Genomic DNA, 22596 nt, shown 5'->3' with positions numbered 1-22596 from the left:
CTTTTTATGGGCTGCTGAACAAAAAAATAGGAGAGAAGTGTTTAAACAACTTTCATAAACTATTCAATAGATATTCAGCAAAGTTGGTCTGTAAGATCCTTCTGTGTAACATCCTCTGTCCAATTTCTTCATGATTCCACTTTGCCACTTTTAGAGCCCCCAAGAGTGGAAAACAGAAAAAAACAACTTATATTATTAAGCAATTTTTTCTATCAAGAAACAATTGATGGATCTTCAGCAAACTTGGTCTGTATTATCCTTGTACAATTTTCTCTCAGTTTTTTTTTAAATGGATGTGGTTGGCCGCTTTTAGTGGTTTACAGAACTTAAAATTGGAGAAGACCTTGAAAACACTTTTTCTCATAAACCACTTGACGGATCTTCACCAAACTTGGTCTTTACCATCCTTGTATAGTCTTCTCTCAAGAACTGGTTACACTTGACCTCTTTTAGGGGCGAATCCATTGCCAATAAAGAACTACTTCTTCTCATGAACTGCTTGATGGATCAAAACCAAATCTGGCCTCTTGCATTTTTAGCTCGACTATTCATAGAATAGTAGAGCTATTGTACTCGCCCCGGCGTCGGCGTCGCCGTTGGTTAAAGTTTTTGATAAAGTCAAATATCTCTGTTACTATCAAAGCTATTGACTTGAAACTTAAAATAGTTATTTACTATCAAAGTCTACACCCGGAGAAACAATCCCAATAACTCTGATTTGAATTTTGACAGATTTATATCCCTTTTTAACTTGGATTTTTTTTACTGGCAAAGTTCTGATTCTGAGTCAAGCACTGAGAAAAGTTGAGCGCGCTGTCTTATGGATAGCTCTTGTTGTTTCTGAAGACAATTTTATGCAGCTACAAAATGGAATTTAAAGTTACTAATACAGTAAATGTTCTTTTTTTTTTGCATAATTTTGTTCATATAATATATTTGATGCTGGAACTTGAATGAAGCTTAATGTGTGGAATATATCTCACCAAGAAATGAGACAATTTTTATTATGTGAACATGGTCTCATTTCAAGGTGAGATAATTATACTCTATTCACAGAAAACAAACAAAATTTTGTCTATTTATTTGATGCTTATGTACATCAAAATATGCATTTTGCTCGCAATGGGAAACAGAAACGAAAATACTGTAAAGAAATCTTGTGACATTGCAAATAAAAAATGTTCTATTTCATGTTATTACTTGCAGCATAACTTCTATGAAATGTGTAATGGTAACTTGTCCAAGTAGTGTGTCTATGTTAACAAGGCATGCTATCACGTCAAAGGGTAGTTTTAACCCCCCCCCACTGACAACAAAGTTGTAAGGGGGGTTATACTGGTTTCAGGTTGTCTGTCTGTCTGTGCGTAGACACAATCTTGTGCGCACCATCTCTCCTCATACCCTTGACACAATTTAATGAAACTTCACACAAGTGATCAGTAACAACAGTAGTTGTGCATGGGGCATGTTAGGTTCTTTCAACAACAAAAATTGCAGAGTTATGGGACTTTGTTTCTTGTTAACATACTATGTACATACAGTCTGCATATGCAATCTTGTGCGTGCCTAATCTTCCGAACCCTTGCACACAATTTAATGAAACTTCGCACAAATGATCAGTACCAACCCTAGTTATGCATGGTGCATGTTACGTTCTTTTAGATAAATATTCTTGCATAAAAACTACTTTTTTCACTGGATCCGCCCATGTATTAACGGGAGAAAAATCGTGTGCAAACAAGGCAATTCACGTGCTGTTAATACCCGATTTTTATTTTTGAAATGCTTTGCCAGGGATATATGTATGTATTTTTACGCACACTGATATTTGGCATCTGCGTCTTGTTTCTTCCTTAACAACCTCATCTTGTAGCATTATAAATACAATGTAATCCATAGTATGTTTAGCTGTATCTGTTTCCAACCCCAATCGTACTGCCCCCATCAATGTACGCCCTAGCTTCTCTTAGAGTTCACTCCCTTTACAAAGCGTCTGTTCAGTTATTGTAAATAACTGTGAATAAATAAGTATCGCGTGTAACTTGTGCTATTGTTCGTTTTTAGGTATTATATTTATGATTTTGGTAAGTATCAGTCGGTATGTTTTTATCTAATTTCTCTAAGAATTTATATAAACAGCTTGGAAACTTGACACTACGTTCGTACTTATCCGTACTCCAACTGCGTGTCCGTACTCAATATAACTCGAATGCAAAGTTATTATTCTTGAAATTGTGATCGAGTCCACCAAATTGTGAAATGATATGAACAATTATTGGTAATTTTATGTTTGTAATAATGAGAGATAAAAACTCGCTTAAAAACCTTCAGGAGGTGCTTTTGATAGCGTTGTTTATTTCCGGGCCCTGGATACGGATATTTAAAACATGTTTACCGTTTCCAAGAACAACTGGAATGGTAAATAAAAAATGTACCGGAATCGTCAAGTCATCACGTATGAAAACAATACATAAATCGCCGTGAAATATATTTTTATGCAAGAATAGCGACAATACACGTTTGTTTTGTGTATTAACATCTGCAGAAGCCCTTGGGATATGTTTGTGACCTCGACCTTCGGTCTCGGTCACAAACAATCCCGCGGGCTTCTGCAGACGTTAATACACAAAAAAACGTGTATTATCCCTACATTAATTCTGCGTAGTTATGGGACTTTGTTTTTTGTTACTATACCGTATACATACAGTCTATATACATACAGTCCACATAATTATGCAATCTTGTGTGCGTCAAATTGCAATGTACTGTGTCAGTGCATGCGGGGGGTACATTCATCACCTTTAGTGATAGCTCTAGTTTGATCTTGTCTAGCTTTTTAGATAAGATCACAAGGTACTTTGACATGATAACATAGCTTGTTGACATGAAATGACACTACAGTAAACCTCACTTATAAGGAACTTGGATATAAGGAACACTCGGTTATAAGGAACAGTTTTCAGTTCCCCGATCTAATTCATTCTTTATTCAACATAAAAATCCTCGGTTATAGGGAACTAGGTTATAAGGAACACCAGGTTATAAGGAACACCGGGTTATAATGAACACTTTTTCCAGTCCCAAAGTACAAAATTCAATAGAAAACAACTCGGTTATAGCGAACAGACATAAAGAATAAAAATTACTGAAAACTGGAATAAACAGGAGAATCACTGATGACGTCAGAGTAACGTCGGCACTTTCACGCGCTTTCATGCACATGAATAAACACAAATTATTTCATTTCTATGATATTCACGGATACGCTAAAAAGAAAATATATAATATCATCATAACATTAACATTTACCAAATAATAGATGATAGTAGACTTATATTTACGAGAGCTACAGAGAGATAAATGTATTAGGTATTTCATGTTAACAATAGTGAATGAAAATCAATCACGGACATACTATCCTAAATGAATGTGCTAATTACGCATGAATAACAACGGCAAACAGTGCAGTTTACCAAATTTCCAATTGTAAAAATTATAGCAGGTGCTAAAATGGACAATAGCAAAACTATAGGTATAATTTACACTTTAATCCGTATGAATGGCGCCATTGTCTAGTCGTAATACAATGTATGTCATAAACACCCTACTTTTAAATTTTAATGGGTAGTCCAATTTAACATTTTTGTAATAATAAAAATTTGAACATTTATTTTATATTAGTATTGATGCCTATTCACATAGCATGAAGTCAGGCAAGGGGAGTAACTGCAACATATCTTATAGTCATAATGTAGCGCTGTCTAAAAAAGAAGATAGAAATAACCAACAAAAAATAAAAACAAATTACAGTCATTCTTACCGATGTACATTTTGGCTTAGTTTAGGTTTAACGCCGTGTTCCAACACTATTTCAGTCATATACATGCAGGCAGTTTACCTTACCATCTCTCCAGGAAATGACCTGTACTAGACTCGCAACTTTTTCACATAAAGATTCATGGTCGGCCCGGAGTGTGAACACATAACCCTTTTCAAACGTCAGTCGAATAGTGTTCGCTATACAAATTGTGTTCGTTATACAAACCTCGATTACAAGGAACTAGTTCGCAATACGGATATAAGGAACCTCGGTTATAAGGAACAATTTCTAGAGGTCCCAAGCTGTTCCTTATAAGCGAAGTTTACTGTATTTGGACAACTTGATTCACACTTTGACATGATAACATAGCTTTTTAACGTAATAAGACAATGTTTTGTCAAGTTTTACACCAAAATTTGACATTATAACATAGTTTCTTAACGTAATGAGACACTGTTTTCTCAAGTTTACACCAAAATTTGACATTATAACATAGTTTCTTAACGTAATGAGACACTGTTTTGTCGAGTTTACACCAAAATTTGACATTATAACATAGTTTCTTAACGTAATGAGACACTGTTTTCTCAAGTTTACACCAAAATTTGACATTATAACATAGTTTCTTAACGTAATGAGACACTGTTTTGTCAACTTAACACCGCACTCTGGCACAATAACATGAAATGTCCCAATATAAGACAGCTGTGGCGTTCCATAGTGAGTGATGTGGATAATATCCTTTCCGCACTTGTAACGTAATAAAATGTATTAGCATCTGATGGCCCTTTCATGCTTCCGTAGAATCAACATTTATTACACGAAATTCATTTTAAAATATTTCTGACATGTCTAGGTCTGCAGCTCTCAAATAAGGAAATATCTTACATCCAAGGCATATACTGACACTTTCAGACAACATCAAAAAGGACCTTTTGAATGATTTGACGAAGTTCCAAAAATCTCCATAATTATACCCTTGCTCTATTATGGACCCCTTTTGGATTTGTGTTTATTCTGAGTTCAAATATTTTTTTCGTAGATGAAAGCTTTCATGTCGTGCTAAAGCCCAGGTATTTTCAAAACGTTAGAAACTGCTGAAAATTGACTCCCTATTAGCCAAAAAAAAGAGAAGTCCACAGGCATACATTCAGATGGGGTGACCCCTACGCGTGACCCCTGAATATCGACCAATGCTAATGCGACTTTCATTTTCAAGTTTAGCCTGTCTACTTTCATTTTCTTTACTTCCGAAAGGAGCTGAAGGTCGAGTAATGTCATTTTCTGTGTTGTCAAAAACATACCTATGCCTGGCAAGATTGCATGAAAATGTGCCCGGTGTCCTAAGGATTACAGGCTGATGATGTCTAGTTACCAAATTGCACTCCATTTCATTGTTATATTGGGTATTGATTTATGTCCTGTATATGCAAATTTTGGCAAAATTCTAGTCGGTATTCAGATCCTTCTTTTTTGTTCACAGGAGATAACTCCTGAGGGTATACAAACTTTATATGATTATGTCCCTTTTCTTCTCAAAACATAGAGGAAATTTACTGTTTTTAAGAAAAAAATATAAAAAAAGATTATCAACTTGGTAGCCGGACTAGCATAATTCCTGCATCTTAGCTGGACTAGCATAATTCTTGCATCTAGAATAATATTTAGTTAACTGATAGTTCTTTGTTGACATTAGAATGTCATAAGCGGAACTAATAGATGGTGTTTTGATCACCATCACCCATCTACAAATATTGCATTTTCTAAGTTTGAATAATTAGAATTGATTTTTCTGCACATGTTTCTCAAGCAACAATATAAGATTTGTGACAATCTGGCATGAGAGAGGCTCCAGCTGCTGCTAATATTGACTATATTCTTATCTTACATGCTGTTTACAAAATTGATTGGTATATATAATTCAGCACTGTATCATTTTACATTAAATACATTTTGAAAAAAGTATTATCAATATAAATACACACTTGGAAACAAAGTAGTGGGCGGATTTGTACTGGGATTATTGTTTTATAGTTCGGATGACATTCACTGCAGCCTGTGCCATGACAGACATTCAGATTCACTGCAGTCTGTGCTGTGACACTGCAGTCTGTGCCGCGACAGACAGACATTCACTGCAGTCTGCACCATGACAGACATTCACTGCAATCTGTGCTGCGACAGACAAGACATTCACTGCAGTTTGTGCCGCGACACAGACAGACATTCACTGCAGTCTGCACCATGACAGACATTCACTGCTGTCTGCACCATGACAAACATTCACTGCAGTCTGCGCCGTGACAAACATTCACTGCAGCCTGTGCCATGACAGACATTCACTGCAGTCTGCACCATGACAGACATTCACTGCAATCTGTACTGCTACAGACAAGACATATTCACTGCAGTTTGTGCCCCGACAGACAGACATTCACTGCAGTCTGTGCCATGACAGACATTCACTGCAGTCTGCACCATGACAGACATTCACTGCAATCTGTACTGCGACAGACAAGACATATTCACTGCAGTTTTTGCCGCAACAGACAGACATTCACTGCAGTCTGCACCATGACACACATTCACTGCAGTCTGTGCTGCGACAGACAAGACATTCACTGCAGTTTGTGCCGTGACACAGACAGACATTTACTGCAGTCTGCGCCATGACAGACATTCACTGCAGTCTGCGCCATGACAAACATTCACTGCAGTCTGCGCCGTGACAGACATTCACTGCAGTCTGCGCCATGACAGACATTCACTGCAGTCTGGGCCATGACAGACATTCACTGCAATCTGTGCTGCGACAGACAAGACATATTCACTGCAGTTTGTGCCGCGACAGACAGACATTCACTGCAGTCTGCGCCATGACAGAGATTCACTGCAGTCTGCGTCATGACAAACATTCACTGCAGTCTGGGCCATGACAGACATTCACTGCAGTCTGCGCCATGACAGACATTCACTGCGCAGTGAATCTGCGCCATGACAGACATTCACTGTAGTCTGCGCCATGACAGACATTCACTGCAGTCTGCACCATGATGGACATTCACTGCAGTCTGCGCCATGACAGACATTCACTGCAGCCTGCGCCATGACAGACATTCACTGCAGTCAGCGCCATGACAGACATTCGCTGCAGTCTGCGCCATGACGGACATTCACTGCAGTCTGCGCCATGAGAGACATTCACTGCAGTCTGGACCATGACAGACATTCACTGCAGTCTGCGCCATGACAGACATTCACTGCAATCTGTGCTGCGACAGACAAGACATATTCACTGCAGTTTGTGCCACGACAGACAGACATTCACTGCAGTCTGCGCCATGACAGACATTCACTGCAGCCTGCGCCATGACAGACATTCACTGCAGTCAGCGCCATGACAGACATTCGCTGCAGTCTGCGCCATGACGGACATTCACTGCAGTCTGCGCCATGAGAGACATTCACTGCAGTCTGGACCATGACAGACATTCACTGCAGTCTGCGCCATGACAGACATTCACTGCAATCTGTGCTGCGACAGACAAGACATATTCACTGCAGTTTGTGCCACGACAGACAGACATTCACTGCAGTCTGCGCCATGACAGACATTCACTGCAGTCTGCGCCATGACAGACATTCACTGCAGTCTGCGCCGTGACAGACATTCACTGCAGTCAGCGCCGTGACAGACATTCACTGCAGTCTGCGCCGTGACAGACATTCACTGCAGCCTGCGCCGTGACAGACATTCACTGCAACCTGCGCCATGACAGACATTCACTGCAGCCTGCGCCGTGACAGACATTCACTGCAGCCTGCGCCGTGACAGACATTCACTGCAGTCTGCGCCGTGACAGACATTCACTGCATGCTGCGCCATGACAGACATTCACTGCAGCCTGCGCCGTGACAGACATTCACTGCAGTCTGCGCCGTGACAGACATTCACTGCAGTCTGCGCCGTGACAGACATTCACTGCACAGTGAATCTGCGCCATGACAGACATTCACTGTAGTCTGCGCCATGACAGACATTCACTGCAGTCTGCGCCGTGACAGACATTCACTGCATGCTGCGCCATGACAGACATTCACTGCAGCCTGCGCCGTGACAGACATTCACTGCAGTCTGCGCCGTGACAGACATTCACTGCAGTCTGCGCCGTGACAGACATTCACTGCACAGTGAATCTGCGCCATGACAGACATTCACTGTAGTCTGCGCCATGACAGACATTCACTGCAGTCTGCGCCGTGACAGACATTCACTGCAGTCTGCGCTATGACAAACATTCACTGCAGTCTGCGCCGTGACAGACATTCACTGCAGTCTGCGCCATGACAGACATTCACTGCAGTCTGGGCCATGACAGACATTCACTGCAGTCTGCGCCATGACAGACATTCACTGCAGTCAGCGCCATGACAGACATTCACTGCAGTCTGCGCCATGACAGACATTCACTGCAGCCTGCGCCATGACAGACATTCACTGCAGTCAGCGCCATGACAGACATTCACTGCAGTCTGCGCAGACATTCACTGCAGTCTGCGCCATGACAGACATTCACTGCAGTCTGCGCCATGACAGACATTCACTGTAGTCTGCGCTGTGACAGACATTCACTGCAGTCTGCGCCATGACAGACATTCACTGCAGTCTGCGCCATGACAGACATTCACTGCGCAGTGAATCTGCGCCATGACAGACATTCACTGCAGTCTGCGCCATGACAGACATTCACTGCAGTCTGTGCCATGACAGACATTCACTGCAGTCTGTGCCATGACAGACATTCACTGCAGTCTGTGCCATGACAGACATTCACTGCAGTCTGCGCCATGACAGACATTCACTGCAGTCTGTGCCATGACAGACATTCACTGCAGTCTGCACCATGACAGACAATTACTGCAGTCTGCACCATGACAGACATCCACTGTCAGTTTAATACAGTTGAAACTCTGTATCTTGAATTCCCAGGGATCGAGCGTTTTACTTCAACTGAAATTCAACTTAAAATAATATTTTTTGCATGTGTTTTTGGGACACAACTTCAAAATGTCTGTTACATAGCCAGAATTTTTAGCTGGACTATTTGAAGAATAAGTAGAGCTATTGGACTCGCCCTTGTGTTGGTGTCGGCATCGGCATCACCATTTGGCTAAGTTTTTGTATGTAATCTGGTATCTCAGTAACCACTTACAGGAATGCTTTGAAACTTTACACACTTATTTACTGTGTATAACTGACTTGGATTGCACAGGTTCCATAACTCTACTTTGCTTTTTTACAAAATTACACTCTTTTTTCAACTTCTTGGTTAAGTTTTTAGCTCGACTGTTTTAAGAATAGTACAAGCTGTTGTACTCGCCCTGGCATTGACGTTGGCGTGACACTGTAGGTAATGTTTTGTATGCAAGTACATATAGCTATCATTTAAAGGCATATACCATAGATACTCGTGTATAATGTGCAGTTTTTTTACCCCCTGGACCAACCCCGGATCGTGGGTGTGTATTATACACAGGTATAGACAATTTTCCAGCTTCAAAACAAGTTTGTTTACAATTTTCGCCATTTGTGTAAAATAAAACTACTGTCTGTGCTAATTGTCTAGGCTAAAAACTGCAATTGCCGATACGCTCCATGATTAAACAAAATTAATTTCGTATAAATTTAATGGTATTTTTAAAGAAACAAATATGAAAAATCATTATCTGAGATCAAACTGTGAACAACAAACTGACAATAGGTGTCGCGCTAATTTGCCAATAATTACTGGCCATTTGATCAATAAAGTTTTAATTGTAAACAGATCGTAACAAAGGATGATGGCATCTTTTGTTATCGGTTTGAATTGAGAGGTTGATGTCATTTTGAAAGATGCCATTCAGAGATATTGAAAATTGTTTTCTATTTATTCATAAAAATATTTAAATTAAAAAACAAAAAAATACAAAAAACAAATAAAACAATATTTTATTGGTTTTATTTTCAAGAAAACAAAAATCGATAGTACAGCAAGACCGATTTCGTTCTCCTCCATGGAGGTATGTAAATCCTACTTTCATTTTCAATCTTCCTCAGTATTGACCAAAAAAAGCTTTTTGCCATGATTTTGGGCAAAAATCTGGGGGTGCATATTTTACATGGGTATGCATTATACACTGGTATCTATGGTAGCTTTGAAACTTATTTCTTCTTTTTCTAGGTCAATAACCAATCTCACTTGTTCAAGTCCCCTAACTCTGACATGTATTTGGGGAAATTATGCCCCCGTTTTGACTTAAAAAATGCTGGTTAATGTTTTGCATGCAAGTTACTATCTCCAAAATTAATGCAGATATTGAACTGAAACTTCACTCTTTTCTTTGGATTTATAAAACTATTTGATAGCATCAAGTCCCATAACTCTGACATGTATTTTGCAAAATTATGCCCCCTTTTGGACTTAGGGTTAAAGTTTTGCATGCAAGTTACTATCTCAACAACTAATGCAGATACTGGATTGAAACTCTATAGATATTTTAACATTTAAGGTAATATTCCTGCTTCTGGAACAACAGTTCGAATAGTCGAGCATTAGCTGTCTTACTCTTATTGTATATTGGGAATGGATTGAAACTTCACACACTTGTTCAGTGTGATGATCTGATATGCATTGCACAGGTTTCATAATTCTGCTTTGTTTTTTTTTTTAAATTATGCCCCCTTTTTTTTTTACTTAAAATTTTTGTTTGAGTTTTTGTATGTAAGCTGGTATCTTAGTACCCACTATTGGGAATGGATTGAAACTTCACACACATGACTACTGTGATGAGCTGACATGCACTTTAGCTCTTTTTTGCATGTTTACAAAATTGCGCCCCTTTTTTGACTTCTGTAGTCATTCAATTGACAAAGCTGTAGAAATAGTTGATCGCAATGTTGCTGTCCTCTGACAGCTGTTGTTAGATAAACTAGTTCTAGATATTGAGTTTTCAACTGTATTTTTCTTTGTATTATTATATATATAATATTTGCCTTTGTGATAGAACATTGGTTTTCTAAATTGTTGCTGATTTCTAGTGCTAAGGATTAAACACATTACAAACACTGGAGTTAGGTCCCCTTAGGGTGAAAAATGTAGTTCCTTCAAATAATCTCTACTACATAAGAACTTGATGGATTTTAAGCAAAGTCACTGGAAGCATCCTCTAGGAGCATTTAAAATTGTTCAAAAGATGGCACTTACCTCCGCTCCTGGTGATGTTATTAAAGGGTAAGAAGATTTTTCTTTTTATAGATTATGGATATGATTACCTCGATCTGCAACAATTTTTAGCCCCCATCAGTGACAGCTGAATAATTATAGTTTTCAGTTTACTTTCCACCTGATTTTTATTAGCTCGTCAGATTTTTTGAAGAAAAATCTTGGAGGTATTGTCATCACTTGATTGTTGGTGTTTGTTGAAATTATTTAGGTCCACCTTTTCTCAAAAACTAACTTCACCGACTGATCACCCTTATTGATTTTGAGGTTGGCTGCCCGAAGTTCGGAGTCATAGTGACCTTGAGCTGGAAGCAATTGGTTTCCAATGGATTATTCGAAATGCATCATATCAGGAATGTCAAAAATGGTAGGCAGGTTGGTTATGACTGGTAGATGACCCTTATTATTTTGAGATTGGTAGAACAAGTATCAAGTTTTTGGTGATCTTGAGCTGTAGACTGGTTTCTTGTTGATAAGTGCTTCGGCTGCAAAACTTCAAACTTGGTAGGCAGGTTGGACCGAAACAGAGGACAACGTACCATTTTCATTCATAACTCGTACTACACATGTTTGTATTATTTAAGAAAAAAATCCCCCTATTTCCTTTTTTTTTTTTTGTCAGAAACATTTATACAAAGATAAAAGAACTGTTGTCTGCTACTACAGAGACCATGTCAGGGTGACCTGGGCAGTCAGTTATGACTCACTACTTAATTTTAGGGTACAATTTAGTAAATAATGAACACAGTTTTCACATATTTTGTGTCACTTTTACTGCTTCCATCCAATTAAGCAGACGTGTCAAAGTCTGCTTCAAGGGCATATATCATTTAGAGTGACAGTTCTCATTATTCCTTTAAAACAATATCACTGATGGACTCATCTTTAGCTGTCACAGCTAGTTCAGAATGTACAACACCAAGACATTTATGGTCATCAAATACAAAATGTATATAACTTTACTCCTCATCCAACCATTTTGGTAAAGTTATTTCTAGATTGCCAACAAGCCATTGTTGCAGTGTTCCAGGTTTTCCATTATGTCTTTTGTCTTTAGTGTCTATATTGAGACAACAGTCTTGCATAGGACAGGTCTTTCGTATCTATGGTAGCTTTGAAACTTATTTCTTCTTTTTCTAGGTCAATAACCAATCTCACTTGTTCAAGTCCCCTAACTCTGACATGTATTTGGGGAAATTATGCCCCCGTTTTGACTTAAAAAATGCTGGTTAATGTTTTGCATGCAAGTTACTATCTCCAAAATTAATGCAGATATTGAACTGAAACTTCACTCTTTTCTTTGGATTTATAAAACTATTTGATAGCATCAAGTCCCATAACTCTGACATGTATTTTGCAAAATTATGCCCCCTTTTGGACTTAGGGTTAAAGTTTTGCATGCAAGTTACTATCTCAACAACTAATGCAGATACTGGATTGAAACTCTATAGATATTTTAACATTTAAGGTATATTTCTGCTTCTGGAACAACAGTTCGAATAGTCGAGCATTAGCTGTCTTACTCTTATTGTATATTGGGAATGGATTGAAACTTCACACACTTGTTCAGTGTGATGATCTGATATGCATTGCACAGGTTTTCATAACTCTACTTTTTTTTTTTTTAAATTATGCCCCCTTTTTTTTTACTTAAAATTTTTGTTTGAGTTTTGTATGTAAGCTGGTATCTTAGTACCCACTATTGGGAATGGATTGAAACTTCACACACATGACTACTGTGATGAGCTGACATGCACTTTAGCTCTTTTTTGCATGTTTACAAAATTGCGCCCCTTTTTTGACTTCTGTAGTCATTCAATTGACAAGCTGTAGAAATAGTTGATCGCAATGTTGCTGTCCTCTGACAGCTGTTGTTAGATAAACTAGTTCTAGATATTGAGTTTTCAACTGTATTTTTCTTTGTATTATTATATATATAATATTTGCCTTTGTGATAGAACATTGGTTTTCTAAATTGTTGCTGATTTCTAGTGCTAAGGATTAAACACATTACAAACACTGGAGTTAGGTCCCCTTAGGGTGAAAAATGTAGTTCCTTCAAATAATCTCTACTACATAAGAACTTGATGGATTTTAAGCAAAGTCACTGGAAGCATCCTCTAGGAGCATTTAAAATTGTTCAAAAGATGGCACTTACCTCCGCTCCTGGTGATGTTATTAAAGGGTAAGAAGATTTTTCTTTTTATAGATTATGGATATGATTACCTCGATCTGCAACAATTTTTAGCCCCCATCAGTGACAGCTGAATAATTATAGTTTTCAGTTTACTTTCCACCTGATTTTTATTAGCTCGTCAGATTTTTTGAAGAAAAATCTTGGAGGTATTGTCATCACTTGATTGTTGGTGTTTGTTGAAATTATTTAGGTCCACCTTTTCTCAAAAACTAACTTCACCGACTGATCACCCTTATTGATTTTGAGGTTGGCTGCCCGAAGTTCGGAGTCATAGTGACCTTGAGCTGGAAGCAATTGGTTTCCAATGGATTATTCGAAATGCATCATATCAGGAATGTCAAACATGGTAGGCAGGTTGGTTATGACTGGTAGATGACCCTTATTATTTTGAGATTGGTAGAACAAGTATCAAGTTTTTGGTAATCTTGAGCTGCAGACTGGTTTCTTGTTGATAAGTGCTTCGGCTGCAAAACTTCAAACTTGGTAGGCAGGTTGGACCGAAACAGAGGACAACCTACCATTTTCATTCATAACTCGTACTACACATGTTTGTATTATTTAAGAAAAAAATCCCCCTATTTCCTTTTTTTTTTTGTCAGAAACATTTATACAAAGATAAAAGAACTGTTGTCTGCTACTACAGAGACCATGTCAGGGTGACCTGGGCAGTCAGTTATGACTCACTACTTAATTTTAGGGTACAATTTAGTAAATAATGAACACAGTTTTCACATATTTTGTGTCACTTTTACTGCTTCCATCCAATTAAGCAGACGTGTCAAAGTCTGCTTCAAGGGCATATATCATTTAGAGTGACAGTTCTCATTATTCCTTTAAAACAATATCACTGATGGACTCATCTTTAGCTGTCACAGCTAGTTCAGAATGTACAACACCAAGACATTTATGGTCATCAAATACAAAATGTATATAACTTTACTCCTCATCCAACCATTTTGGTAAAGTTATTTCTAGATTGCCAACAAGCCATTGTTGCAGTGTTCCAGGTTTTCCATTATGTCTTTTGTCTTTAGTGTCTATATTGAGACAACAGTCTTGCATAGGACAGGTCTTTCGTATTGTGATTTTTTTAAAAGTTCATTGATGGATGACAGACGGGAATATTTTACAGCACATTGCCAAACATGTTGATGGTTAGATTGGTTTATTGTAGTACACAGTGCCTCCTGGGAAGAAATATTACCATCAGAGTAATTATTAGTTAGCTCCACTATTATCAGTGTGAGATATGTCATTATTTACTTATTTCTCCCTGTCCGTTCATCGATTCCTGGCTAGCACAGAAATGTGTACAGATGAGGGAGTCATCCATTGTCATTTGTGTTCAAAATTTGCAGTTTTGCATGGTTGTGTTTTGAATATTGAGTGGATTTTGTTTATTGTAATCAGATGATAGCCTGAAACTAAATAAATGGAAATTTCTGATCCGAACTGTTTTGAGTAAGTATATAATAAACATGGAAACAAAGCTTTTTATTTAAATTTAGGGTGTAGTATAGATAAAATTTAAAAATGCGTTCATCCAGTTGGAAGCAGTTGTTGAGACTTTGTGGCAGTATTCATGGCACAGTAAATTTTTTTGTATATTCATTCTTCTTGTGCTATTACCATGCAGTTGATTTGATCCTAAATGGTTAAATTATGCTGAAATAATAAACAAATTACTGTAGGAATGCTGTAAAACATTATTGTGTTTAAATGACATAATAGGCGTTGGGACGTTTATTGTCAGTAATGCCAAGTAGTAGCTTTTATCATGAAAGAATGTGATTTTGAGAAATCTTTTAAAATCTATTTGAGCTAACTTTTAACATGTATTATTTGCTGAAATATTTTTTCATGGATCTTCCATTTTGAATAATGATCAAAATGTTGCAAGTACATTATTCTGTTATGTGGAATTTACCAAATGTTGCCCAATCGAAGCTCGAGTGATGGATTGGGGTCATTACTGGAATAAAGACGGGGCTGATTGTGTGTATAATAGCATGTCTAAGTGACTACTTTAGGCTCCTGAACACTCTTTTGAAAGTAAAAAATCTTATGACTTGCTGTAAGTATCAGATGTAAATAGCCTTGCCGAGTAGATATTGTTGCCTTAAAAGCATAACAAAATACAGGGTTCGGAAAAAAAAAATTAACTTCATTTGCTCTTTAAAAACAGCAGTAAAGCTGAAAGTACATGATGGGTGGGAAAATACATGATCAGCCTCTCGCTGTACTCCAGTAATCATCCCGGTGGATCACTCAAGCTTGGACGGGAAAGCATTATTTTCCATTAAGGCTTCAGCTTTCACATGTCTCTGAAAAGTGCAACAATGAAGTAATTTAATGCATATCAGACAAAAATATCAAATTACAACATTATAACAGTGTACATGCGTATAACATATGATACTGAAATGAGTATTCAAAAGTCTTCTGTCTTCAAAAGACAACATGAAATGTAAACTGCAAGACATTTTTTTATGGGGGGGGGGGGGGGGCATATAGATTTGCCCTTGTCCGTCTGTCTGTCCTTCCGTCCGTCATTCCGAGAATGTTGTGTCGCGCCTAGCTCCAAAAGTATCTGACGTAGAGTCACAAAACTTTACAGGAATGTTGGTCAGCATGTGTAGTTGTGCACCTGGGGTTTCACATCTGGATTCATTCAGTCTGTAGGAGTTATGGCCCCTGACTTAGTAAAAAATTGGTCATTGTAATGTTGTGTCGCGCGTAGCTCCAAAAGTATTTGACCTAGAGTCACCAAAGTTTACAGGGATGTTGGTCAGCATGTGCAGTTGTGCACCTGTGGGTTTGCGTCCGGATTCATTCAGTTGTGTAGGAGTTATGGCCCCTGACTTAGTTAAAAATTGGTCATTTTAATGTTGTGTCGCGCGTAGCTCCAAAAGTATTTGACCTAGTCACCAAAGTTTACTGGAATGTTGGTCAGCATGTGCAGTTGTGCACCTGGGGTTTCGCGTCCGGATTCATTCAGTATTGTAGGAGTTATGGCCCCTGACCTAGGAAAAAATTATCATAGCAACATATTGTTTTCCCAAAGTTGATCTGTGTCCTTTGTCATGTAGTGGGGGCATCTGTGTCCCATGGACATATTTCTAGTTTAAATTTTAAAAAGGTTTCTGAGGCATCTTATATGGGTTGATCAGTGAAAAAACATTTTGCTGATAGTTAATTGGTCTACAGTCAGAAGGATCACCCAACAAAGCCTCTGCATTGCTCAGAGTAATGATAATTTTAAGCACAAAATAATTGACTTCACCCATTCTAGATTAGGAAAATAAAAATCTGTCAGATTCATATGATTAAGATTCATAGATCTCTAGATGCTGGTTCCAAAAACTATCTTATCAGCAGTTTAGAAAGAAAGAAGGTTCAATAAACTTTAATTCAGTCAAAAGATTTAAACCTGCTATTAACAGGACAAAAATTCCCTTCATAAACCTACTAATAAAAGGACAAAAATGCCCTTTATAATTGCTATTAACAGGGCACAAATACCCATCATTAACATGCTTATAACAGGACAAAAATTTCCTTCATAAACCTGCTTGTAACAGGACAAAAATTCTCTTAATAAACCTGCTTGTAACAGGACAAAAATTCTATTAATAAACCTGCTGGTAATGGCAAAAATGCTCTTCATAAACCTGCTATTAACAGGACAAAAATGCCATTCATAAACCTACTAATAAAAGGACAAAAATGCCCTTTATAATTGCTATTAACAGGGCACAAATACCCTTCATTAACATACTAATAACAGGACAAAAATTTCCTTCATAAACCTGCTTGTAACAGGACAAAAATTCTCTTAATAAACCTGCTTGTAACAGGACAAAAATTCTATTAATAAACCTGCTGGTAATGGCAAAAATGCTCTTCATAAACCTGCTATTAACAGGACAAAAATGCCATTCATAAACCTACTAATAACAAAAATGCCCTTTATAATTGCTATTAACAGGGCACAAATACCCATCATTAACATACTTATAACAGGACAAAAATGCCCTTCATAAACCTGCTTGTAACAGGACAAAAAAAAACCTTCATAAACCTGCTTGTAACAGGACAAAAATTCTCTTCATAAACCTGCTTGTAACAGGAAAAAAATGCCCTTTGTAAACCTGCTAGTAACAGGACAGTTAAAACATGTAAACAAGGGGCTTTATCAAAGTTTATGAGTACTTAAAACCTGACTGCACTTTCTGTTTGTGGTAAAGAGAATTCAGATAAGTCACCACAGTAATTTCAGACATTGAACAGGGATTATTTCTTCCCTGAATGCACCTAAGAAACCATCATTCTGTTCCAAGCTAGCAGATACTGTTTTCTTGTTCAAAACTCTAGAAGGAGAGGATTTTAACAGATGCTGGGTTCTGGAAGCCCTGTCTGATACTACAACAGCAGTCTTCTGCACCTTGTGAAGGGGTGACTTGCCCCGTTGTGAGCTAGTGTTAAAAGATCTCTGTGGGTGCTGTGTCAACCTGAAAGGAAAAACAATGATTGAGATTTCCAAAATGGAAAGACAAATGAGCCGTGCCATGAGAAAACCAACATAGTGGGTTTGCGACCAGCATGGATCCAGACCAGCCTGCACATCCGCGCAGTCTGGTCAGGATCCATGCTGTTCGCTTTTAAAGCCTACTGCAATTAGAGAAACTGTTAGCAAACAGCATGGATCCTGACCAGACTGCGCAGATGCCACTGTGTTGGTTTTCCCATGGCACGGCTCAAATATAAGCTTCATTCACTTGATCAGCTAAAACCTTTTTAAGAACTCTTACAGTTAAATTAAGGTAGTTCTGTGTTTGACAAAGCAGCAGTAATGACGTAACGTCATTTATCCGGATAACATAGAAAAAGCATGGACTCGATACATGGATATGAAATTCGTTTTAATAATTTGAGGCAACTTCTGAGTAAATTTATTAAAACGACAACATTACTATCATTCTAAAGATAAAATATGATGTTGAAAGGTTTGCCTCGGAAAATTATTCGAAATAATGTCTTAAAATCAACATGTAGCTTACAGACAGTGCTTTAATCATTGGCAAATATCTCAAAATCAAGCACACGAACCTGTGTATTTTATTTTACCATGTTATAGTCCATATTTTTATTTACAATTGTTTCATTAAAATCTACATTGTAGAAAAATTTTGGTCCACGAAAAAATGTGATTAAAATCGTGATTTTCCCATAGACACCCTTTATGAAAACTTGTGTGAGGCCCAAATTTTTCAGTTCAGTCTATCAAAAACCAAGCACATGAGCCGTTCTTTTTTTATTTGCCGCATGTTTTAAGTATATTCAAAAGCTTTGAAATCTACATTGTAGAAAAAAATTTGATCTGAATATCCAGAACTGCCTTTAAAGGAGGAAATAAATAAGAATGATAGTCCTGTCAGGATAGGGAAACAGCATGTACTTGAAAAGCTCTTGTTTCAGGGAACCAAGAAACTTTTTTTAGAATGCTTATTCAGCATTAAAGCAAAAAATCAATGTGGTGGTGAAAAAAGTGATAAATGGCGAAAAAAGTCTGATTTCAGCATGCACTAAATGGAGCCAGTAAAAATTGGCATGAACATTTGCTGAGTGAGGAATATGTATAGCTGAAGTATAGAGATAGACCCTAACATTTGCATTGATAGAAATACATTAAATAAAGTCTAGAAATTGATTTCCAAGTCCTTGAAATTAACAAAAATGATTTCACAAATGTGCAATGCATGATAGTTTTGCTAATATCAATAACAGAAATTTTAATATTTAACTCAAAGTTGTGATCCGCAAAGAATGTCAACTCTTGCCTTGGGCTAGTACTTTAAAGCAGAGATATTTATTAGTTTACTTCCCTTGCAGTTACACAATAGAGTAGAAAACGAAAACGGTTTAAAACACAATAATTTACATTTTTGCACAACAAAATCGTTTAGGATTTATTAATATGTGTTTGATTTAACCCTGAACCACTGGTTCCTATGATTTTGTCAACTTACTTATGGTAAAAAATAACTTTTAACAAGCCGATAATAAAATGAAATATCAGTAAGTATTTTATAGTGCAGATATTACAGTTTTGCTTGTATCGAAATGTCACAGTAGAAGCACTTTTGTAATACAGAACACCTGGTAGGATTAGTAAAGGTGCAATTATATTGATCTCTTTTTCCTATGCCTATGAAGTACAAACATTTTTGTGAAGACACCAGCTGCATATTTTAAGAAACCAAATGATCTATCGACTTCAGAGTTATGCCACCCATATTGTTGAGAAAGGCAACAGTCGAGACATTATCAGACAGAAACGTTGCATGACCATTCATCTTAGTGGCATAAAGTGATTGTATGGCATACAAAATTGCAAGTAGTTCTAAATAATTCATTGAATTTCTACATTCCAGTAAACTCCACCTGCCACTGGCTGCAGCAGTACACGGTACATATTAAGTTCTGCCTGACACTAATCAAAACATTTGTTCAAATTCTAAGAGCCCTCAGTGCAATAATTACATCTAATCCCTTACATAAATTGGTTTTGCAACTTTTGTGAATGTCATTGGTGCCAAAACGGAACATATAAATTTAAGCAGATCTGTAATTTCTTAACAGTTGGAAGGACTTTCATAAAACTTTACCTCATCAAGACAATAAACAGAGCACATGTCCCAGGTTCCTTGGTCCAAGGTCAAGATTGGATCTTAGTGGTCATATAGCTTATTTTTTTGTTTGCTTCATATCTTGTAACAGCACATAGATTTTCATAAAACTAGCATAAATTATCTATTTCATCAAGACAACATGCAGAATTCAAGACCCAGGTCACTAGGTCTGTCCCCTTTCCCTGTACCAAAGCTGCGTCTTGGGATATTAATCACCTTCATAACATTTTAAAGTGCTTTTTTCTTTTTTGACAGACTGTGGGCGGAGATATTTCATGTGGTTGGGCATGGAGACTATATGCAGTGGAAGCGTGTGTCTGACGATGTGGTACCAATCAACATTACCTGTGTGGAGGACTCTCCAAAAACTATCTACCAGGTTACAGCCTACAACAGACATGTTGAAAAGATCTTTGACATTAAAATTGTCCAGCCAGGTTTGTTGATATTATGTGGTAAAGTTTAGGGAAGTCAGCATGATTTGTTTTACCTTATTAAGAGTAGGACCACTAAGGTGTTGTAACTGCTCAGGAGCCTGTTGATATCTAGCTCACGTTTAAAACTGGGATACCTAAGGTCAAAAGCTAGGTCACAAAGTCATATTATGGAAAAGTCTTGTTAACACTCTGCAGGCCAGTCATTTGTATTTGATCTTCATAAGTTTTCCTGTGTAAAATCTAGATCAAGTTCAAAACTAAGTAACCTGAAATAAAAAAAAAAGCAACAAAAAGAACGAGGTCACTGTTGTTCGTAGAATGATGTAAAAAGAAAAAAACTTCACAAAAATGGTCAGCTTAACATGATGATGTGTTATGTGCAAAAACCTTAAATCTGCCCGTCTTACTTTTAGAATTATCTCCCTTTATTGAATATCCATTAGGAGTTCTTGTCCAGTGTTTAGCTTTGTCATTCATGGTGTAAGCAAGGTCGAAGGTCAATGTCCTCTTTAAGCCTGTTTAAGCCTCTTCTTTTAAACTGAAATGCCCTGAACTTAGATATGTGGCATGTAGTATTGTGTAGTGGTCCTCTACCAAGTTTATTCAATTATGCCCTTTGGCAGAAAATTGGCCCCACTCTGGGGTTGACTTATTTTACACAGGCTTATTTCTGAAAATCTTGTTTTAAATAGTAGTGCCCTGAGCCTATTAGGTTTTTGGCTTGTAACATCATGTAGTGGTCCTCTGACAAATGTCTTCAAATCATGCTCCTTGAATCAGAATTGGCCCCTTCCTTGGGTTCACCTGTTTTACATAGACTATAATAAAAGCTTAAAAAATCTTCTTGTCTATAACCTCAAGTCCTGAGACTGAGATATTTGGCTTGTAACATTGTAAAGTGGTCTTCTGACAAATTTGTTTAAATCTTGCCCCTGGGGTCAAAACTGGCCTCATCCATGGGGGTCAATGCCCCTTTGGTCAGTACTTACACCATCCATGGGGGTTATTACTCTTTTACTTAGACTTATATTATAATATATGTAAAACTTTAAAAATGTTGTAGTCTAAAACCTTGGCCTTGAGCTTACATATTTGGCATTTCATACTAGCATATACATCTTTTAAAGTCAAATCATAATATACTAGTCTGTAATCTTTTTGTTATATTCCCATTAAAAATATTTGCACTGTAGGTACTATAGATGTTAACATAAAACAATTTAGTTAGTGTGTAATAAATATAAAGGAAAGTAAAATGTGTTTTTGTAAAATATTTCATTGCTAGGCAAAGTTCTCAAAAGTTACTTAATTTTTCTCGTAGGTTTACAGGAGTGTAGCACAAGAGGAACCAAACTTTTACTATTTTCAGCCTTACACAACTAAATTTCACATGCTTATATTCTGCAGGAACAATCCTCTGCCCAGCTACCGACTGTTTTGTGCACTGGCGAGACACACCAAACAACAGTGAGTGGGGTCTCAACTTCACAACATCTCAAGATGCAAAAAGATTCCGAGATAGCTGTTCGGTAAGCTCTTACGTTGTATGTAACCGCACCTGTATGTATCTTAAATCAGCCTAAGGTAATGTTACTCAGAGAAGCTTACTTAAGATTATTGTAGCCTGCCTGAGATTAAGTGGGCTTATTATGGTCTTAAGTGAGCTTACCTAACCTTCTTACTACAGTTTTGGAATTTTCTTGCTCATGCAAAATATTTCAGTTCCATGCCAAGTTTAAGTTATGGCCCTTTGAAATTTTACAGAATGCTGTGTATTGTTCAATGCTTATGTTAGCCTTGTCCCTAAAGGTTAATGTTGTTGGATAAATTTTGATGACATGAAAGTACCTTGCTTGGTTTAAAAGTTATGGCCTTTTGAAATTTCATACAATATTGTATATTGTGCAATTCTAATATAAGCATTGTCCAGATAACATCTCTTACAGTTTTCCAGGGATCTGATCCAAACTTACAGAAGTTTATTAATATGAAGTACATTTGCACATATGTATCAGGATGTGATTGTTCCAAACCCCATTTAGGAGTTATGACCCTTTGAAATATGCTAAACAGATAACCTGAGGGACTAGCCCCAACAAACAAATGCATACCTATAAAATTAGCTTAGGCAACAACTCGTCATGAATCATTTGATGACTCTTCATTGAATTTGTCTGTACCATTCAAG

At 37.3% G+C, this 22596-nt stretch overlaps 1 protein-coding gene across 7 annotated transcripts in view; it reads left to right on the top strand.

Annotated features, from left to right (window-relative positions):
- LOC123551482 (protein still life, isoform SIF type 1-like) overlaps positions 1-22596 on the top strand; it is a 157603-nt gene that overhangs the window by 14146 nt on the left and 120861 nt on the right. For 5 of the 7 annotated variants that reach the window (XM_053540950.1, XM_053540949.1, XM_053540944.1 and 2 more), the window contains exons 3-4: positions 20227-20408; positions 21816-21937. In XM_053540950.1, the coding sequence (XP_053396925.1) occupies positions 20227-20408; positions 21816-21937 (304 nt within the window). Of the gene's footprint in view, positions 1-13112; positions 13268-14612; positions 14741-20226; positions 20409-21815; positions 21938-22596 lie in introns of those variants that run through there. The other 2 variants (XM_053540946.1, XM_053540948.1) reach the window with 2 other exon arrangements.

The sequence above is a fragment of the Mercenaria mercenaria genome, chromosome 4 (assembly GCF_021730395.1).
Source record: "Mercenaria mercenaria strain notata chromosome 4, MADL_Memer_1, whole genome shotgun sequence".
Taxonomy (NCBI): Eukaryota; Metazoa; Mollusca; class Bivalvia; order Venerida; family Veneridae; genus Mercenaria; species Mercenaria mercenaria.
The sequence above is the reverse complement of the archived record's forward strand: the minus strand, read 5'-3'. Positions and strand labels throughout refer to the sequence as shown.